General features: G+C 37.8%; 1 protein-coding gene across 4 annotated transcripts in view; it reads right to left on the bottom strand.

Moving 5' to 3' along the window:
- Nucleotides 1-5,823: 5,823 nt before the first annotated feature.
- The window catches only part of ntm (neurotrimin), a 158,781-nt gene continuing 144,105 nt past the window's right edge, over nucleotides 5,824-20,499 (bottom strand). The window contains exons 7-8 of one of the 4 annotated variants that reach the window (XM_085363360.1): nucleotides 18,379-18,414; nucleotides 14,892-14,992 (exon numbers count right to left, since the gene is read on the bottom strand). In XM_085363360.1, coding sequence (XP_085219486.1) covers nucleotides 14,892-14,992; nucleotides 18,379-18,414 — 137 coding nt within the window. Of the gene's footprint in view, nucleotides 6,201-14,891; nucleotides 14,993-18,378; nucleotides 18,415-20,499 lie in introns of those variants that run through there. The other 3 variants (XM_085363359.1, XM_085363362.1, XM_085363361.1) reach the window with 3 other exon arrangements.

Consider the following 20,499-nt stretch of genomic DNA (forward strand, 5'->3'; position numbering starts at 1 on the left):
ACATTACAGACCAGTCTAAGTAAATAGATTTGGATGTTTTTTCTTTATTTCCCTGGCATATTGAGACTATGAAAGTTACTTCAGATAACTCTGCTCAGCAAGGTACAACCAAGCAATTTTGGCGACTGCGCTATGTTATTCTTGACTGACAGCTTTTATAGTGGGATATATTTGTCCATTATATGTAATGTAAAACAAAGTTTGGGAACTGAACCAACTGGAGCAATATTCTGTGTTATACTCTGTCAAATCAAACATGCAGAGCTACCAATTGTGGCAACTGCTTGTGACCAAGGAGCAGCCAAAAGTAGCTTTAATGATAGCATGGCATTCACTAATCCTATTAGTGCTCTACTGTCTTGTAACATTTTGCAAGAAACTCCACAGGAGGGTGCAAGCTTGAAGTTGGAGAAGGAAGTTAGTTTCCTGACTAAGGAAGGCATTTGACCACTTTCCTTTTCTCTAACATGGCTCACATTTATATACATAGACAGAGAGTATAAGATCCACCGAGGCTGGGGTTTGTCACACCAGGCAAGACCCCAGGCTGTGTAAAGATGCCCCTGAGACAATCCAGCACATAACAGCAGGGTGCAAGATGCTAGCAGGCAGGGCATACATGGAGCGCCATAATCAAGCAGCCGTCATACAGGGAGTGCAGAATTATTAGGCAAATGAGTATTTTGTCCACATCATCCTCTCCATGCATGTTGTCTTACTCCAAGCTGTATAGGCTCAAAAGCCTACTACCAATTAAGCATATTAGGTGATGTGCAACTCTGTAATGAGAAGGGGTGTGGTCTAATGACATCAACACCCTATATCAGGTGTGCATAATTATTAGGCAACATCCTTTCCTTTGGCAAAATGGGTCAAAAGAAGGACTTGACAGGCACAGAAAAGTCAAAAATAGTGAGATATCTTGCAGAGGGATGCAGCAGTCTCAAAATTGCAAAGCTTCTGAAGCGTGATCATCGAACAATCAAGCGTTTCATTCAAAATAGTCAACAGGGTCACAAGAAGCGTGTGGAAAAACCAAGGCGCAAAATAACTGCCCATGAACTGAGAAAAGTCAAGCGTGCAGCTGCCAAGATGCCACTTGCCACCAGTTTGGCCATATTTCAGAGCTGCAACATCACTGGAGTGCCCAAAAGTACAAGGTGTGCAATACTCAGAGACATGGCCAAGGTAAGAAAGGCTGAAAGACGACCACCACTGAACAAGACACACAAGCTGAAACGTCAAGACTGGGCCAAGAAATATCTTAAGACTGGTTTTTCTAAGGTTTTATGGACTGATGAAATGAGAGTGAGTCTTGATGGCTGGATTGGTAAAGGGCAGAGAGCTCCAGTCCGACTCAGACGCCAGCAAGGTGGAGGTGGAGTACTGGTTTGGGCTGGTATCATCAAAGATGAGCTTGTGGGGCCTTTTCGGGTTGAGGATGGAGTCAAGCTCAACTCCCAGTCCTACTGCCAGTTTCTGGAAGACACCTTCTTCAAGCAGTGGTATATATAAAATTATTCCTCAAAAATACAACTTGCCTAATAATTCTGCACTCCCTGTATCTCTACTTTTAAGATTACGCTTAAAACTTTCCTTTTTGCTAAAGCATATAGTTAGGGCTCAACCAGGTGACCCTGAATCCTCCCTTAGTTATGCTGCAATAGACGTAGGCTGCCGGGGATTCCCATGATGCATTGAGTTTTTCCTTTCCAGTCACCTTTCTCACTGACTATGTGTTAATAGACCTCTCTGCATTGAATCATATCTGTTATTAACCTCTGTCTCTCTTCCACAGCATGTCTTTTATCCTGTCTTCCTTCTCTCACCCCAACCAGTCGCAGCAGATGGCCGCCCCCTGAGACTGGTTCTGTCGGAGGTTTCTTCCTGTTAAAAGGGAGTTTTTCCTTCCCACTGTTGCCAAAGTGTTTGCTCATAGGGGGTCATATGATTGTTGGGTTTTTCTCTGTATCTATGAAGCGCCTTGAGGCGACTGTTGTTGTGATTTGGCGCTATATAAATAAAATTGAATTGAATTGAATTCAAATAAGCCATTCCCCTGCAGATGATCTGTTAGCTGTTTGACAACTACTCAAGAATTTTTAAGAATTTTAGATATGAAAGGAAGGTGGGTAATTTTCTGCTTCTAAATTCAGATACAACTGAGATTTTTGTAATCTTAGAAACATGGTATTTTAACAGATGCTTACTCTGGATGGCATTGACCTGGCTTCATGTAACACTGAAGAATCATGGCGTCATTTTTGACCAGGATATGTCCTTTAATCCAAATACTGAATAAATATTTTGGACTGTTTTCTTCCATTTGCCCAATATCTCTAAAATAAAAAACATCCTGTCTTTGTCAAGGTAGAAGCAGGGCTCACACGCAAGGTTCCAATTGACGACAGTGCATTTATTTATAGTGGATAATAATAACAGTTCATAAAGGTAAACACAGTTTTGAATGTCTAGTTTATTCCAGGCTTTATATTTATAGTACCAATGGGATGTTTTACGTAATCTCGCTGTTGTAGCCAGTGACAGTTCAAAGGTGAGTTCTTAGGCCAACAAACACAGTGGTTAAGCTTTTTAATGCAGCTGATTTTCTTTGTTATTAATATAGTCAATATAGTTTAAAAACATCAAGGTATAGGCCCTTGTTTTAGTTCATGAACAACAGGTTTGTTTGTTTTTTGGGGAGATATGTGGTCCTCACAGGATAGCCACCACATGCTGGACATTAAACTAAATATAAAGCACAGCTGGGATAGGCTCCAGCACCCCCCGCAACCCTGAAAAGGACAAGCGGAAGCGAATGGATGGATGGATGGATAAAGCACTTATAAGTAGCTCTGTTTACCTTTCCGTAAAAGTCACTGCTCATATAACCCCAATTTAAACATATTTGGAGTGAATAAAGCATCTTCACTACTTAACAGCTTTTACTTAATATGATAGTTTAGGTGACTTAAGCTTAATAGTATTCATTCAGTCATTTTCACAGTTGTTAAATTACACATTTAACTTTGATTTAAGGAACACTGACCTTTAACAAAAGGCTAAGAAAACGCTTTCATCTTTTAAGTAACATTACTGTGTTGAGTCTCTAATGTAATGAGCAGCCCTCAGCAGCAGAGAACAGATGTTTGCATGAATTAAATATTTGTTGAGACTGAAGTAGAGCTGTGGGGTATAACCGCTAAGCATTTCTTTAGTTGGGGGTTTCTGTCGCTGCTTACAAAAAAGCACAAAACCCACAATGCTGAGCTCATAATAGACACGGGTTTACATTATTTATTACCCAGTTGTGTAGAAGTATTTCTTCAGGTCACAAGCATCTCTCCTAGTAACAAAGATTCCAGTACATTTCTTTTCAATATGAATGAAGGAGAATAGAAAAATGCTTCTCCTTGCAGTTATAGTAGATTTCATAGTTGAGGAAGAGAGACACATTCAGAATGTTATGGGTGATGTCCAGCTGTGGTTATACATTATTGATGTACCAGTACACTTAGACAATACTGTGTGCAGGCTGTAAGACATATTGATGTGATTTAAAAAACTACAGTTAGTGGTTGTTGGTAATGTATCAGGCATACGACAATGAGCTCAGTCCAAGGTCAGGACCTCTGAGGGATAAGAAACCAATAAGTTCCTTACTTGACTTGATCCAATTGTAGAGGATCTTGCAGTTTTTTTCATGATAAAGTCTATTGTAGTGATGTGTCGGTCACAAATGAAATGGCTCTTAGAACCGGATCTTTGACGTGAATGACGTGAGCCAGCTCCTTGTCGCGAGCCGTGGGTTGTTTTTTTTTTTCTTTCTCTCACCCTCTCTCTCACACTTTTTTTCCGCTTCACTCAGCATGCAAGCCTTGTGCTTTACGCTGGGATGAGGGGGGAGGGGCGGTAGTTACACTCAGTAGCACAGGAACAGAGCGGGAGGGAGAGAGAGAGAGCCAGGGGCAACAACGTCACATTAGAAAGGTATAGTAATCATCCACAACTATTTTCAGTTGCAGATGATAAAGGATTCAGAAAGTTTATTCATGCAGGCCCATATGACAGAGAATATGCATCTTCTTATTGTTTTCATATTTTAATTTATATTTAATTGTGTTGTGGTTTGCAGTGTTTTGTGTTTCACTTTAAAATTTTTGACGGAAAAAGCTGAAAATTTAAATAGTTAAAAATTGAAATGTTGGTTTTTGTATTATATGATTTATTTATTACATTTTATGTGGAGTGAATAAATAAAAGTATATTTACGGTGGCCCCTACAGACAAAGCACGTAAAAACTGCAAAACACGTAAAAACTCCAGAAGCACATAAAAACTCAAAACACATACAAAAGACAACAGAAAGTGCTCCAGGGGTCCGTTCTTCGTACCTCGCTTACTACATCCAAGATCAAATGACACATCCAGCAGAGCAAGAACTCTTTATTGAGGGGTTTCAGGAGTTTCAGAGTTTAATTAAAACACAAGGGAACACTGCAAAGGCTGCAAAAGCAAGGAGAGAGGACTGGCAGAAAGTTGCTGACAAATTAAACTCGTAAGTAATTTATTATATTATATTACATTATATCATATTATATTATATTATATCATATTATATTATATTACATTATATCCTCTTTCACATTAGAGCCACAACAGGACCCACTAGAAAATGGGAACAAGTAAAAGTGAAATATAAGAATATTCTACAGAATGGTAATATTTATCACTTATATTGCTTTTAGTCTCTTGAAAAGAGACCCTGAAATAATCTGTTTGTTTATTTATAACAGCAACCAAGAAAAGGGCAGAGCAAAAAAAGACAGGTGGTGGTCCTGCACCCCCTTGTCACACCCCGGCAGAGGAGCTGGCCCTAGGATTGAATGCCACCAGACCCATTGTTGAGGGCATCCCTGGGGGCAGCTCTTCCTTAGACCAGCAGCCGGGGTGCAGTAGCAGCAGCACTTTCATAACTGGTAAATGAGCTCATAATTCTATTTGTACAATGTAAAATATTTGGTTGTTGCCTTAATTAAAATGCTTTTTGTACTTTGACATTTATTGACATCGTGGGTTTTTTAGTGTGTAGTTTTACATAACACTCCATCCCTTTTACCTGTTCCAATGCAAGGGGTGACTGAAGCATGCACAGTAAGTTGGGATATATATATATGTATATTTGTGTATATAAAAATCTTTTTTTTTTTTATTTAGACCAATAGGCTGTACCACATCCCTTTGTAACACCATTTTGTTTCCATTGCACAGGACAGTGAAGCAACCCTGTTAGATGACTGTGGTTTGGAGGAAGTCCCTGTAAGTGCATGCATAATTTGGCCTGAATTTGTATCTACTTGTGTACTTCTATGTGTTTCTGACTGCAGTATGATTTGCAGGCAAAGAGGCCGGCAGAGAGGCCTGATACAGAGGTGGGCAGTCTTGTAATTAATTTTACTTCCTATATGACATGTATTGACCGTTAAATGTTGTCTCTACAGTTGAAACAGGGTGACATTCGTTTGCTCTATAAGAGAAGTCTCCAGCAAAAAATGGAGTATACTGAGCCAAAGAAACAAAAGCTTCTAGGTGAAATCGAACTTCAAGCTCTAATGAGGCAAAAAGTTCAACTAGAAATCGAGTTCCTTCAAAAGGAACTTCAGAGTAAGTAAAAATACACTTTCATACAGAGCACTATTGATGACCTTGCGTGATACAGTATATATGATTTTTTTTCCTGGCAAATGATGACTGGCTTTTTTTTGATGAGACAGAAAAGGATGCTGAAATAAATTTCAATGAAAAATATGTTTTTTCATGTTTTTAATATTCGAAATTGTGTTGCACAATTCTGTCCCGTGCAGCTCTGCCACTAGGTTGGTCCAAGTGCACTGGCTGGAGGTCATCATCAGGCTGCACCTCCACCACAGGAGTCCTCTCCTTTCTGATGGTGGCAATGTTGTGCAGTACGGCACATGCAACAATAATGTCACATGCCCTGTCAGGTGCAACCCTCAGACTTTTCAGACACTGAAATCTTCCCTTTATTTGCCCAAAGGTCATTTCAATGCGTGCCCTTGTCCTGGCTAGAGCTGCATTGTAGCGGGTTTGTGGCCCAGGGTTGGGGTCAGGGAACGGTGTCATGAAGTACTGCCTGCATGCATAACCCCTGTCTCCAAGGAGAATCCCATCGTAGGCCCCTGTGTAATGGAGAAATGCTGTTATGTTAGGCCCAAAATAAGTATGAAATATCAAAATAAGTCTCTTTTTCTTACCACACTCAAATAATGTGCATAACCCTGACTCTGAAAATTCCTGAGTCATGCACTGATCCGGGCCATTTAGCTTCCACATTTGTGATATGGCACATAGAGTCACACACCATCGGTGTGCTGACAATCGAGCTATAGTTACAGACATAGGTCATGATTGCATCACATTCATTATCGAATTTAATGTACCTGCAATAGAAAAAAAAATCCCTGTTTGACAACCTTTTGACAAACACACCCAGGAAATGCTTGAGTGCCAGGTATACTTTGCGAATGGAACGGCAGACAGCACTTTTGCCAATGTTCTCTGCATCTCCAACAGCGTACAGAAACGTGCCACTCGCAAAGAAATGCAAGGCAATGCACACAGTTTGTGCAGTTGTTAATGCCCGACTACGGTGAGTGGAACTCTTAACATAGGGATCCAACAAGTTGGTTAAGTAAATAATACCCTCACAGGAAAATCGATATCTCTCTATGAGCACACTGTCACACTGAGCTAAAGGATCCTGTCTATCCCGCAATATACGCTGAATTCTGAAAACTCTCCTTATCAATCTTGCTCCCAAGCAGGTTTACGCTTACGGATCTGTTGCTATGACAGCAAGTCCCGGATGAGCTTCGGAGAACCGAACGATCCAAGATCACGCGAAATCGTCAACAATCAAATCCAGCTAACTTACTTAGCGAGGTACGAAGAACGGACCCCAGGATGCTAGGTGCAGTGTTGACCTTTTGTTACCTAGTGGCTACACAAGCCAGCAAGTACCAACAAACGGATTTGGTGTGTGGTAATAACAGGTAAATGTTAAAGTTTTTTTAAAAATTATTTGAATATATATGAGTGCTTGTGTATAAATACACAAACAATACACATTTGCTTTCAATTGTGTAATGTAAGTGATCTAGGTAGCTCTGTTTTGGAAGTTCAGTTCATGCTAGAAAAGTGTTTTGGAGTTTGTACTTGCTTTGGAGTTTGTACGTGCTTTGTCTCTAGGGGCCACCGTAAATACTTATATATAAACCTATATAAATAAAACCACTGTTTTTTACATTAGTAATTCCTTTTGTGCATAATTTTATATTATTGTTAATAATAAATTAATTAAAGCAACAAAACAACCCGAAGAGCCGGTTCTTTTTAGTGAGCTGAACCGGAAATCCCATCACTAGTCTATTGGCGGTGCAGCATGCCAGCAATTTGATTTCTTCCTATCACTATTTACTCTGAACAACCCATTAACACTAAATAAAGACAAGAAATCACAAAATATTAAGAGACAACATTTTATTACTGTCAGCCTTAAATATGAGCACACATTTTTCATCAATAAAATACATATGACCAACAACTCTATACAACTACCTTCAAGTAGTATTTACTGTAAGTGACCAAGTAGTATTGGGGTAAAAGTTATTGAATAGTGTTGAAATAAAATGACAAAAGTGCGAAGGATTAAAATATTCCAAGAGCTCAATTTACTTCATCTAAACATGTTTCAATCGTGTTTTATGAACACAAAATGCACAGTTTTATTGAATATGAAAAGTTGTGTTGATTTAACTCAGTTGTTTAAGTTTCTGCCAAAGCAAAACATTTGTGTGCAGCCAATGTCCACTATTGAATCAAGTAAATCAAACATGGCCTTTTTTCAGTGTAGGGTAGAATTTTAGTCATGTAAATAATCCAAAAATGAATCCCAACATATTGTGAGACAATGTCATGAATCTGCTAAGATAATCTCCGGGCAGTTGAGACAGATGTTTGTAATTGGTCATATAAACATGAACATGCAATGCTTCCAAAATACAAATCTTAGTGGGCTGTGATTCAAAATTGGCTCACAGAAAGAAAAAAATTATGTGTATCCAGCACTTCTCAGTGCGTTTTCATAAATGAATGCTGGTGCAGGATCAGAAATATGTATTTCTAAGATCCTCTGCTCATTCGCCTGGATTTTGTCATGGGTTTGGCTTGATTAGGACTTGCATATAATTTTTTTTAAAGTCATGCTTGGTGGGAATTGGGAGCCATTGCTCTAACATAGTGCAGACACAAAAAAAATGCAATATGCCTGCCTTCAATTTGTCTGAGAGATTAATTGTTACTGTGGTTGCTTATTTCCAATTTAAATAGGTATGTCAGCTCCTGTTGTGTTGAGTTTGCCTGAAAGAGATGCATATTATGTGCAGTTGCTGAAAGTGCATAGCATGTGGAAAAAGAATCAATTTTAATTCAACTCGTTTCAGTTTATTTCCATTTACATAGCGCCAAAGCACAAAAACTACCACAATCATCTCAAGGTGCTTTATACTGTATATTGTAGAGTAAAGATCCTACAACATTAAAGGGAAAATCTCAATAATCTGCCAACCCCCTAAGTGTAAGCACTTCTAGAAAGTGGGATGGAAAAACTCAGTTTTAACGAAAGAAACCTCTGACAGAACCAGGCCTAGGGAAGGGTGGCCATCTGCAATGGCTGGTTTGGGGTGAGGGGAAAGAAAAGATAAAGGGCAAAGAGTGACAAGACAAAAAAAATATTTAAATTATTTTCTAAAAACTAAATGTAATAGTGCAGTCTTTCACAATCAGTTTTTGACTTTTAATTACTAAAGGGAATGATTTCTTAAATTAAATTTCAATTTAATTCTATTTTATTTATAAAAAAATGACATTTAGCAAAACACTGTAATCATCACACAAGGTCAGACTTCTTACTTAAAGGAAAATTCAGATGTATTTCAAACTAGTGTAGTTCCTTTGAATGTCCAAGAATTGAAAATTAATTAAGTATCAAGCTAATGTAGCTATGATTTGTCACTGTTAGCCAGTGCTGCCTGTGGCTGTATTACAGGAAACAATCAAAATGTTGTTATTCCAAAACAGAAACCTGCAGACAGAAACATCATGAAGCTGTTCAAAGACTTGAACAATCAAAATAGTCTGCAAAGATGAATATAAATACGCCTGCATTAAGGTTAGCTGGAAGGTTATCCAAAACACATGCAATTTCTATTTTAGCACAAACCCTTGAACCATAGTAGTCACATTAAAGGGAAACATTAAAAGTTTAATTACAACAGAATTTGAATTAAAGTGAACCTAGTTAAGACCAACTGGACAACATGAGGACAAAGAAAGATTTTGTTTTGGTTTTTCAACTAAATGTGCATTAAATGGGAAATTAGCTGTGTTGTGTGGCACAAATCATTACACTGCCTCGCAACATGCAATTTGACTGTCTTTATTTAACTGCTCTGCAAGCCAGCTTGTCTAACCTTGAGGCTGACAATGTCCATATCGGATCAAGAACACTGGCACTAGGTAATACAAAAGGCTTAAAAAAATCCAAAATAAGCCTGTAAAGAGGCAGCATGCATAGGTTTTCTCCACATGCTTTTCCCTTTTCTGTGTTTGGAACAACAGGGATTTGAAAACAATGAAATTAAAATTACCTTTTACTCTTAGCTTTGTACATCTCAGACCAACACGAAAGCTTTAGAAAATATAATCCAGTTGGATTTTCAACAATGATCTGACAGGCATTGACTCTTCTCTATGTCATCCTCTGATCATGGATGATACTTATCGTTCCCAAAATGTTGTGTTCTGTGCCTTCTGGGGGATTTTTGTTTCTTGGAGGCCTTGAACTTATGATCTCATTGGCAGAATTTTAGGAGTAATCCTGTTTTGTCTGCATCTGAGGCTGAATCTCAGGTGGATCCTGGAGTCAGCTATCTTACTTGCTGTTTTCTCGTACTCATGTAGTAGCTTTAGGCAGTCTTTGCCAAAGTGGGTTAAAATGTCTTGATGCATCCAGGTAAGGAAAACCACCAAGTCATTGGCTCAGGTATGTGGATGACAATCTCAGGATGTACCACAATTCACTGATCACATTAACTCGGTAGACAAACACATCAAGTTCACCAGGGAGGATATGAAAAATGACAGACTAGCCTTCTTAAACTGTAAGATTTTCATCAGTGATGGGGGTCATTTAAAAGTTGATGTGTACCGTCTACCTACGCATATGGATCAGTATTCAAGGTTTAACTCTCATCATCCACTAAAGCAAAAACTGGTTGTGATCAGGATGGTACAACATAGAGTGAACACCATCCCCACAGATACAGCAGCCAAGGAAGCAGAAAAACATCATATCAAGATGGCCTTGAGTAAATGCGCCAAAAACTGGTCTACCCCAAGGATCAAATCACCAGATACAAACAGAGTAATGTAGTGTACGCTGCTAAGTGCCAGAAGAATTGCCATGATTTATACATCGGGGAAACCAAACAACCTCTGGCAAAGTAGATGGCACAACAAGAGGTAACTCATCAGGCCAAGACTTTGCAGTCTATATAATCCTACAGGCTGGTGCATACTCTTTCCACTAACCTGTAGGATGAAGCTGTACCGGTACACATCCTGGACAGGGAGGAGTGCTAGTTTGAGTGGGGAGTGAAGGAGGCCATTTACGTGAAAAGGGAAAGACCATCTCTGAATTGAGGAAGGAGCCTAAGGGTACATCTTTCGCTATCTTACAATGCTGTGATTGCAGCCATTTCCCAACTCTCTATGAATGGTACTGATGGCCACTGATCAGTTGTCATTGAAGAATAGTCTTTGGTCTCTGGTTGTTAATAAATAATAATTTAATAATTTCAAATATATTAATAAAAGTTCCTAGAGGTCATCCAAGGTCACCCAGCACCTTTCTTTATTGTGAAAACATTGTGAAACATAAACCATGATATTTTTATCATGATCACAGTTTCAAAAGTAAAAAAAAAATAGGTTCACCGTAATAGTTAAAATAGACTATGCATTAACAAAATACAAATTAATCAGAACAACATAGGGATGTTTTTTATTAGAAAAGGTAAATACGGGCTTTTGACCTTGAAACTTTCATTAATGTTCTTACAAAAGCATTACAAACTAACATTTTAGAAGCACAAACCAGCATAAATGTTTGCCATCAATTTTGTTTGATTTGAAGAAGGTGGGGTCAGCTGAGACTGAAGAAGTCACTTGGATGAGTGACAAAACATTTCTCCCACTGAAAGCGTTACGTCCACATGAACAGAATCAACGTTTGGGGATTTTTTTTACCTGGATGATTAAGAATGCATCAAGATTTTTATCACATTCTTAGCTCAGTGTTAAGCAATTTGCAAAATTTTATCCATGGTGAGAGATCTTACTGCAAGTTCATGAACAGGTGTATTTGATATAAAAAATTTGTAGAGTTCTAAAGTCGTATTTTTAATTCTCACAGTTTCGATTACCTTGTGAGATAGTGATCAAACTGTACATGTGCTACTAAGTGTGAGCAAGTACTCAGCAGCAAATGTACTGGAAAATCGAAATAAGACTTTCAGGTGTTTATTGCTGCGCTATTAAAAAATCTGGCTAGATGATAAACATTTGCTTATAGGTAGTATTGAATGGATCACTGCAAAAACTTCCCTATGAGGTGATGTGAGTCCATCTTAAATGTGGTGAATCTTGTCATAAAATGACTGTGCAGGATAGACGTGTGATTGGTAGTGCCTTCTTTCAACCCAGGATGGAATAATTACCATGTCATTTCCAAACATTGGAGTGCTAGAGATAAATAATGTTCTGCAGTCTCGCTCTGTCCCTCCCTCTCTCTGATATGTGAAAACAAACAATGATTAGCCTGTCAGATTCAGGTCGTGATTATCCTGATCAGTTTCTAAAACGACCCGTTTCATGCCTCTCTGATTTGGATGTTGGCTCTTCTTTTCACACCAAGGAGTGAAAAGGTTGTTATCCCCAAAAACCATGGAAAGAAAAGAAATGGAATGTATGGAAGCCCCAAACGCAATTTCATTGTTCTTGACAATGACAATAAATAAATAAATACTAAAATACTAAAGATAGAGGTAGGGGAATGTGGATGATGGACTAGGGCCTCAGTGGTGCTGACACAAGCCAGAGGGAAAAGACTGAGAAAGGGGGCAAAACATGTATATTAAAAGAACAGAGGTCATTGCTTTTGTGTACCCTTTCCTCCTTTTAGGTGTGATGAACGTTCAGAAGATAAGAAAGGCAACATCTCCCATCATTAAACAGACATAGTAATTTGTTTTAATTCACTGTTTTTGTTTGTTGCAGTGTTAATGGAAACCTTCAATTGCAAAACTCTGATAGAAACTGACAGTAAAAACAAACAGCATTTTGCAAGGGATGCACAATGTCTTAAAACAATCCCTTTCATTACAAAAGCCAGTAGTTCAACACCAGATGTACATTTTTTGTTATTGTCACTAAATAACAAAAAAGCATACCCATGTTAAGTACAGTCTGCCAATTGGTACAAATCTCTTTTCAAATTGAGAGATATGAAAGAGAGAAATTACCAGCTTTAATTCTTCCTGTCATTTTGTGAGAGGTTACAGATTGTTGCATAAAATTCTCATGCTCACAATGAAATATGGTAAAGGAGGTCTGCTGATTGTTTGCTGCCTGTGACACTCTGCCTGCACTGATGTTTGTCCATATTGAAACATATGATTTTCAGGTTTTCTCATATATTCTGTCTTTTCTGTTAATGCAAGTTATATATCAGGTGATAAGAACTGTTGTGGCCTATTTGCTGAGACCTTTAATCAGTCTCAGTTATTGCAGTTGGCTTGCATACTCTACAGTAAAGTCTAAAATTATTAAATCTTCTGACCAACATCTCACAATCTGACTCCTATACTGTACATTTTGGTTTAAGAGTATCAATGATTTTGTATTTTACTCGTGTCAAAAGACAACACATTTACTCTAAAGGTCTTCATGAGTCTACCCATGTCAGTAGATCTGTATAGGACTGGATAATGGACAAAATACTAAAGATGGGTCTTAGCCTATAAGTCTAAATCGTGAAGTGGCAGCAAAAGTACCTTAAATCTGCTTTCATTCTAATAGGCTAAGAATAATTGCTTAATTTATAAAGTCCAAATCAACAGAAGTCTGAAAGTCTTTACTGCAAAATGTTTGCTAATTCAACCCTTTTCTTATAAGTTTATGGTCTCAGTTCCTACTTTCAATACAGCTTCAGTCTAATATGATCTTCACTTTGTGCATTATAGTTTAATTTACAGATAATGATGAAACAATGTATGCTTCTAGTTACTATTGTATGGTAGTGAATAATTTCCTCAGGTTGTCAATGAAAAAGGAACTCTTAAGACTGCAAATGAGCAATTATGTCACAGTGGCATAAATGCTCATTTGCAGTTATGCCACGTTTTACATATAGTCTTTATTTCTGACCTATTTTTTCTGACCTTTTTTTAACCCAGGTGTTATTTCTATATTATTTCTGGGTCAATATTAAAAAAAATAGGCAAATCCACTTTAATTCACTGTGGTACATTTTTGCACAGACAGACATTTTTGTACCCATGAAGACCTCTAGTTTACTCTGAAGTTAATGAGAAGACAATACTTAAAAATCAGGGTCTTTGTTTGGTGATTTGAAAAACAGGAAGTTTATGAAATATAGTCTTTGGGTCATTTGTGTCTAAATACATGCAGAAAGAGTTTATTTTGTGTTAATCTACTCAAAACGACTGTTCTGTAACCCTCCAGTGCTGGTTTAGAACATAAACAGGAACAATTTCTAGAGCATGTATACATGGTATGATATTAAACAAATATCAATAGCATTAATAGGTCTGCATTATTTAAGTCAGATGTCCACTCCATACAAATGTAGCTAACATTCCCTCCATCTGTAAATATTAAAGTCTAACATAATTATAATAATCTTGACAACATTTTTGTATACAACCAGTACCAGTAAAGAACAAAAAATGACAAAGAGATGAAAGTAAGGGGTTTGTCCCAAATAATTACAAGTTCATATTTCCCGTTCTTAAAAATATTTAAAACTACACATAATTGAAAAAATATAATTAAAAAGATTAGCATAGCACAAGTGCAAATATATCACTATAATGGTGGAAACAAAAATACTACAATTCTGCTTTCAACAACCAGACAAAAGGATAATTATTATACATTAAAATATGATAATACCAGGTTTTCAGCCTCAGGGCAACCTTGTGTTTGACTCTTTCAGTTTAATTTTGAGGTATTTAGAATTCACTTCTTATATTTGCTGTAAATTTGCTGTTTCCTGGAATAGACATGAATATTCAGTGTGGTTAAATTCAAGACAAATCCATTTGATTAAGAGACACTTTTTAAAAATAAGAGACACCATTTTAAAAATCTTTTTTTTAGAATCACAGGTAAAAAGAGAAAATCCAGAATAATATGATTCAAAGAGAAAAATATCCAACAAAATTCAATTAAAAGGTGAAACATTTGTTACATCCTTGAAATCTTAAAAAAAAAGACCCTCAATGACATACTTGTTTAGCGGGTCAACATCAATGCAGTGCAGATTAAATCATGCACTTAATTTGCATCAGTTTATGGTTTCAGTTGGAAAAAACAAAAACGCACACACACACACTCCCACGCACACACATACACACACACGCACACACACCTACACACACTCACACGCATACACACACACACGCAGGTACACACACACACAAAACACTGGAGTTCAACTCAATTTATCTTCAAAATCTAAGCAGGAAGGACAGAATTATAATGAAGAGGAGACAGTTGTGTGAGTGCACACTCAGTGCACCGCCGCTGCCATCCTGAACTGCTCTCGGTCCTAACAGGAGATAGAATGAGGAAAAACATCTGGGTAAGTTTCACCACTAAGGAGTTTTCTTCTTTTGGTGTGTCAGTACTTGAAGTAAGTAAAACCTCCCGTCTGTGAACAATCCAGCATTACAAACATATTTGTGTTTTTTTTAAACAACAACTTAAAGAGTAATAAGACCTGTAACAATTATTATGGTTTGTATGTCATCTTAATAAGATGGCATGAAGACAGAATTTAAAGGTCACAGTACTGCAATTTTGATGCAGAAGTTTTTGCTACAATATATTAGAGTTCAATTTTAGGGACACCTGGTTGTGTCTTTGATGGTATGTTCCCCTGGGTTATCTTGCAAACAGTTTTGCATTCATAACAAGAAACAAAATGTCAATGGTTAATATATCAGCAAAAATTCAGTACACATTCAGTTGACGGAAATTGAGAATGTGCTTTGTTGTTTGACAATGCACACCCACAGACTGTATGGCAACAATTATGTTTTAATACTGATAAAGTTAACAATGACTTAAACCAAGAGCCTGAAAAAGTGACTAACTGTATTATCTATACCTTCTTTTGTTTCGCCACAAAACATAAGATTTTTTAAGGTTTAGAGTTAGGAAAAAGAAATGCAGGATATTTGCATAGCGAGAATCTGGGAACACAGTAATTAACACTGTAACTGCCAGGAGGAGTGATTTTGACCCCTCAGTTGATTGTTTACATTTTAAAATTGATCTCAACGCAGGCTACACAAAAGGGGAGAAAAAAGCATTTTAAATTATTATTGTAAAAGTAGTAATGTCCAAGTTGATCATCGCGTCCATTTTTACATCTGCCTCAAAATCACCAAAGTGCAGCCTCCCATTCAGTGTTCACACTGCTCCCCAATTCTCAATCTGCAGCTTCACCTCCCCAGCTGTCCGGGTCAGGTCTAAAACCTGTTTTACTGATGTGCTCTGGATTTCACTATTCATTTGTTTGGATTAGTTCTCCACAGTCTAGACTCTGTTCACGTTAGGTATGAATTCCTATGCTGCTCAGAAGAGAAAGCAACCTGTCACTTCTCCATGCTTTCGGTTACGCACTCCCCCTGCTTCTGCTCAAAATCCCATACTCAGCCTGTAGTAATCATTCTTTTTGTTTTTTTTAATCTAACTACAGTCACCTATATATTTATTTATCAGTCACATATAACTAGCTTTTGGCTGATGTTATAACAGTCAAAGGTGGGTTCTAGGTAAAAGTGGACATTTTGTTTTTCTTTTGATCTCAAACATTCCAAAATTCCAAATTTGATAAATAATCCCCTTTTTTTTTTAAAAAAAAGTCATGAAATTTGAGACGATCAGGTTTTATTTTAACCCTTTAAGACCTGCCATAGAACCAAGTCCGCCAGAGCTTACTTTATATTTTTACATGCTGCAGTGCCATTTTTGGGAGCATTTCAAGTATCTATACATCAATACAACTGTTATAGCCCATATTTTAATAATATGTATGCATTAAGTCCATAGTAACTGCATTAATTGAAAAAAAGTGCAATAAACTACAAAAAAATAGAAAATCGTTTTTGTTTTGTTTTTACATATATTTCTACTTTAAATTTAAGAGGCTTATCCCTGAAAACTTTAAATACAAAAAAGTTGCAAAAAATAGTTTACAACAACAGGAAATTTATTTTGAGTGTCTTCATAGTTTTATTTTATGTTTTTGTTCCTGCAAGCGCTTTTTATACAATTTTCAGGTCAGGTTTCATATGCAAAAAAAATTATTGCGCTAGCTTACGCGGTTCCGGTTCTACAGGGATTTAAAAATAGTTACGCAAAACAGAACGTGCCCGCTCTGACCGGCCTTAAAGGGTTAATAGAGTTACAGGATTTTGAAAATGCCAGAGGGTCAAAATGTCCATCTTGCTGGTGTTAAAAAGTCGTGCTGGCTGAAGTTTTAAGTTAAAGCAAGTGATATATGCCATGGATCCTACTTTAAAGTACCTCAGGTTTCTATTACAGTTTGTTTTTTTGTTAAACTGTGTTTGTAATTTGTTTTTGAACATCACTTACGATGCATTCTTTTCCTGTATTTGTTGTAAGTAGCAACTGTAAATTAATCATCATCATTCATCTTTGGATCTGATTTATTTAGCACATAACAGTGAATAGTGTTATGAAGTTTGGATGATAGTGAAAGATGAACAAAGAGAAGCAGAGTAAGGAAGTAATCTCAGTGAGGAAGTAACAACACTGTCAAAAAACTATATTTAAAGGAAAACTCTTCAAGATGACATGAACTGCTCAAAGGTTTAGTAGGATAAAAATGAACCGTGCTCAGCAAGGTTGTTTTTTCAAGGACATTCTTAGGATTGAGAAGTGATTTAAAACACTTATTCAAATTGAAATGCAGTATTCCAGCACTGATATTTTTAACACATTGCTAAAATTACCAAAGTATTGCATGATGCATTCTATGAATAAAAGCATGTAATATTTTCATCATGCCCTTTTTGGGGATGAGGCAAGTTCTAAATGAGTGTATTATAAAAGGATTTTGGATCATTTTTACATTGAAATTGGTAAAACAATGACTACTCGTTTCCCTTGGCTTTCCACAAGTTTCCTTTGGGGGCATGTATCCAATTATCCTTCCACAGTGGATTATTCCTAATCCTCTCTACTGATAATTAGAATAATGAAAATCACTCATAGTCATAGTCCAAATCAAAGTCATTAATACAATTCTGTTATGTGAATGGACTGCTGGTTGCAGTCACAAGGACAAATCAAATGGCAAAGTAGGTGTGGTGTTTATCTCTGCAGTTTCACACGTTAAAGTGCTGGACCTCAAAATGTGCACAGATTCACACAAGAAATTTGCAATTTTGTTTGGTTTTCTTCTGTAGCATGTACAGTTGAAATGCAGCAAATATTGGTACAATGGATCACAGAAGAACAAACAAACATGATAAATACTTACATTAGGAAAAGCACATGCAAAGAATCAAAATGAAGCCGATGTCACACAGAGAGGCAGTTAGGTTTGAGAAGAAAAAGATGAAACACAGTTAATGAAACAGACTTCATTGACCATTTTCACAGATTTGCATATGTCACTTTCCTTTGCTGCTCACCGTCCTCAGAGATCCTGCATACCACACAAGAACTCTAACATGTCAATTCAATAAAACCACAGAGGGTTAAAGTGCAATTTTGACTGGTTCAAAAAGCCAAGACAAATGATTTCACTTTTTTTCAAATGTAGCAGAGACTCATCGTCTCTGAAATTCTAATGCAGCCTAACTTACAATTGTGAAAATGGCAATGTTCCACAGGCTCCAGCATGCAATTAATACTATTGATCCTCGACAGCTGACGTTCATGCTGGTGTTGAATACTAACCTTGCAAAAGTGTTGAGCTAGTGGGTTCAATTACCACTACACCAGGGAAACAAATTGAACAGAGCAACGTGTCAGAAACAGAAAAGCAACATAATGATATCAGTTTCAGGTAGTTCAACTGACAAAACAGCAGCAACGCATAAAAGCAACGGTGGGGCCCTAAAGGCAAAATGCTTTGTCTTAAGTACCACAAATAAAGTAATTTTATCAAAATTTTAAGAACAGCAAACATCTGTGCACTCTCCAAATAAAGACCCTTTAACAATGCAATATGTAACAAGGACCTTCCATCAGATGTGTAAGGGGTTTTTTTTATTATTATTTGAATGGCCGTCTGTCATATAAATAATTTTTAAGGCTTTATTCAGACATGGCAGTATGATTTCAGAAAGAATTTTAATGCTTACATGAGAACAGTGTATTTAAAGCTCACACAGGCTTGACACAGGCTTAACTGATTTCCAAGAGTTCTATAGACTTATATGTATAGCACAGGTATTTATTACCACGCAATTCGCACTACAACCTGGTTTGCCTCTTACCTGTAGTTATTTTTATTTAATTTAATAACTGTACAGTACTCTCTGTATATAGTAACCACTGTCCTTAATGTAAATATGTAAGAAAAATTGTGTATGTTTCTGTTCCGTGTCCAGTGTACTGTTTGTTTGTATATGTGTCTTTTTGGCTGCTGTTACAACCAAATTTCCCCTTGTGGGACAATTAAAGGATTATTCTATTCTATTCTAATTATTTTCCTTGTGTGTGAGCAGAGAACTCAGGAGCCACACACACAAATAAGCCATGATTGTGCACACGAGGGTGTATGCTCAGCAGTCCCCTTAATTTGCTGTATAATATTACACATATATTATCATGACAAAACAAACAAACAAAGCCTAACCTGGGATCTAACAAATTATACAAATTAGAACTTTAGCCAAAAAATAGACTTAAACATGCCAACCAAACGTTTATCAGTCTAGTCCCAGAAGTGGCTATTCACTCACTGACTATATTTTGGCCTTATTTTTGATGGAAGCCATATTAAATAAGCAGAGCAGATGAAGAGAACATGATGTCAGACACAGGAACAGCACAGTGAATCCAATACATTTTCAAAATAAGATGCAACTCTCCACTTCTCAAATTTTTCTGGTGAGATTTATAACTTCACAGAGGACAGAACAGTGGAGATAGTGAAGTTAAAGACATGCACCCAGGGTAGTACTTGGTTAATGAAACCGTCTTGGACTGTATTCGGTGACTTATTCTGCTTTGCAGCCTTGGTGAGCTCAATGTACAGTACATAAAAAATTCTCCACTGGCTGCAGGTTCTGGTTTGAGAGGCTCCACAGCAGCACAACAAGTACCATCTTGGGCTGTAGAGTGCAATTCTGGTCACTACATGTGACAGTGATTAAAGACCCAGCTTAGTGATAATGAGGACCACTGCAAGAGTGACCTGATTAGCAGCAACTATCCATCCATCCATCCATCTTCTTCCGCTTTATCCGGGGCTGGGTCGCAGGGGCAGCAGCCTAAGCAGAGAACCCAGACCTCCCTCTCCCCAGCCACCTCCTCTAGCTTATCCGGGGGAACACCAAGGCATTCCCAGGCCAGCCGAGAGATATAATCTCTCCAGCATGTCCTGGGTCTGCCCCGGGGCCTCCTCCCGGTGGGACATACCTGGAACACCTCACCCAGGAGGCGCCCAGGAGGCATCCTTGTCAGATGCCCGAACCACCTCAGCTGGCTCCTTTCGATTTGGAGGAGCAGCGGCTCTACTCTGAGCCCCTCCCGGATGGCTGAACTTCTCACCTTATCTCTAAAGGAGAGGCCAGCCAACCTTCGGACGAAGCTCATTTGTTCTTTTGGTCAGTACCCACAGCTTGTGGCCATAGGTGAGGGTAAGGATGTAGATCGACCGGTAAATTGAGAGCTTCGTTTTTACACTCAGCTCTCTCTTCTCCACGACGGACCGGTGCAGCGTCCGCATCAGTAATCCCCCTGTCGATCTCCGGCTCCCTTCTCCCATCAATCGCGAACAAGACCCCAAGATACTTGAACTCCTCCACTTGGGGCAGGAACTAATCCCCGACCCGGAGTGGGCACTCCACC

Source organism: Diplotaxodon limnothrissa, linkage group LG10 (assembly GCF_057381915.1).
Source record: "Diplotaxodon limnothrissa isolate DT_005_m linkage group LG10, D_limnothrissa_male_GT1.1, whole genome shotgun sequence".
NCBI classification, from domain to species: domain Eukaryota; kingdom Metazoa; phylum Chordata; class Actinopteri; order Cichliformes; family Cichlidae; genus Diplotaxodon; species Diplotaxodon limnothrissa.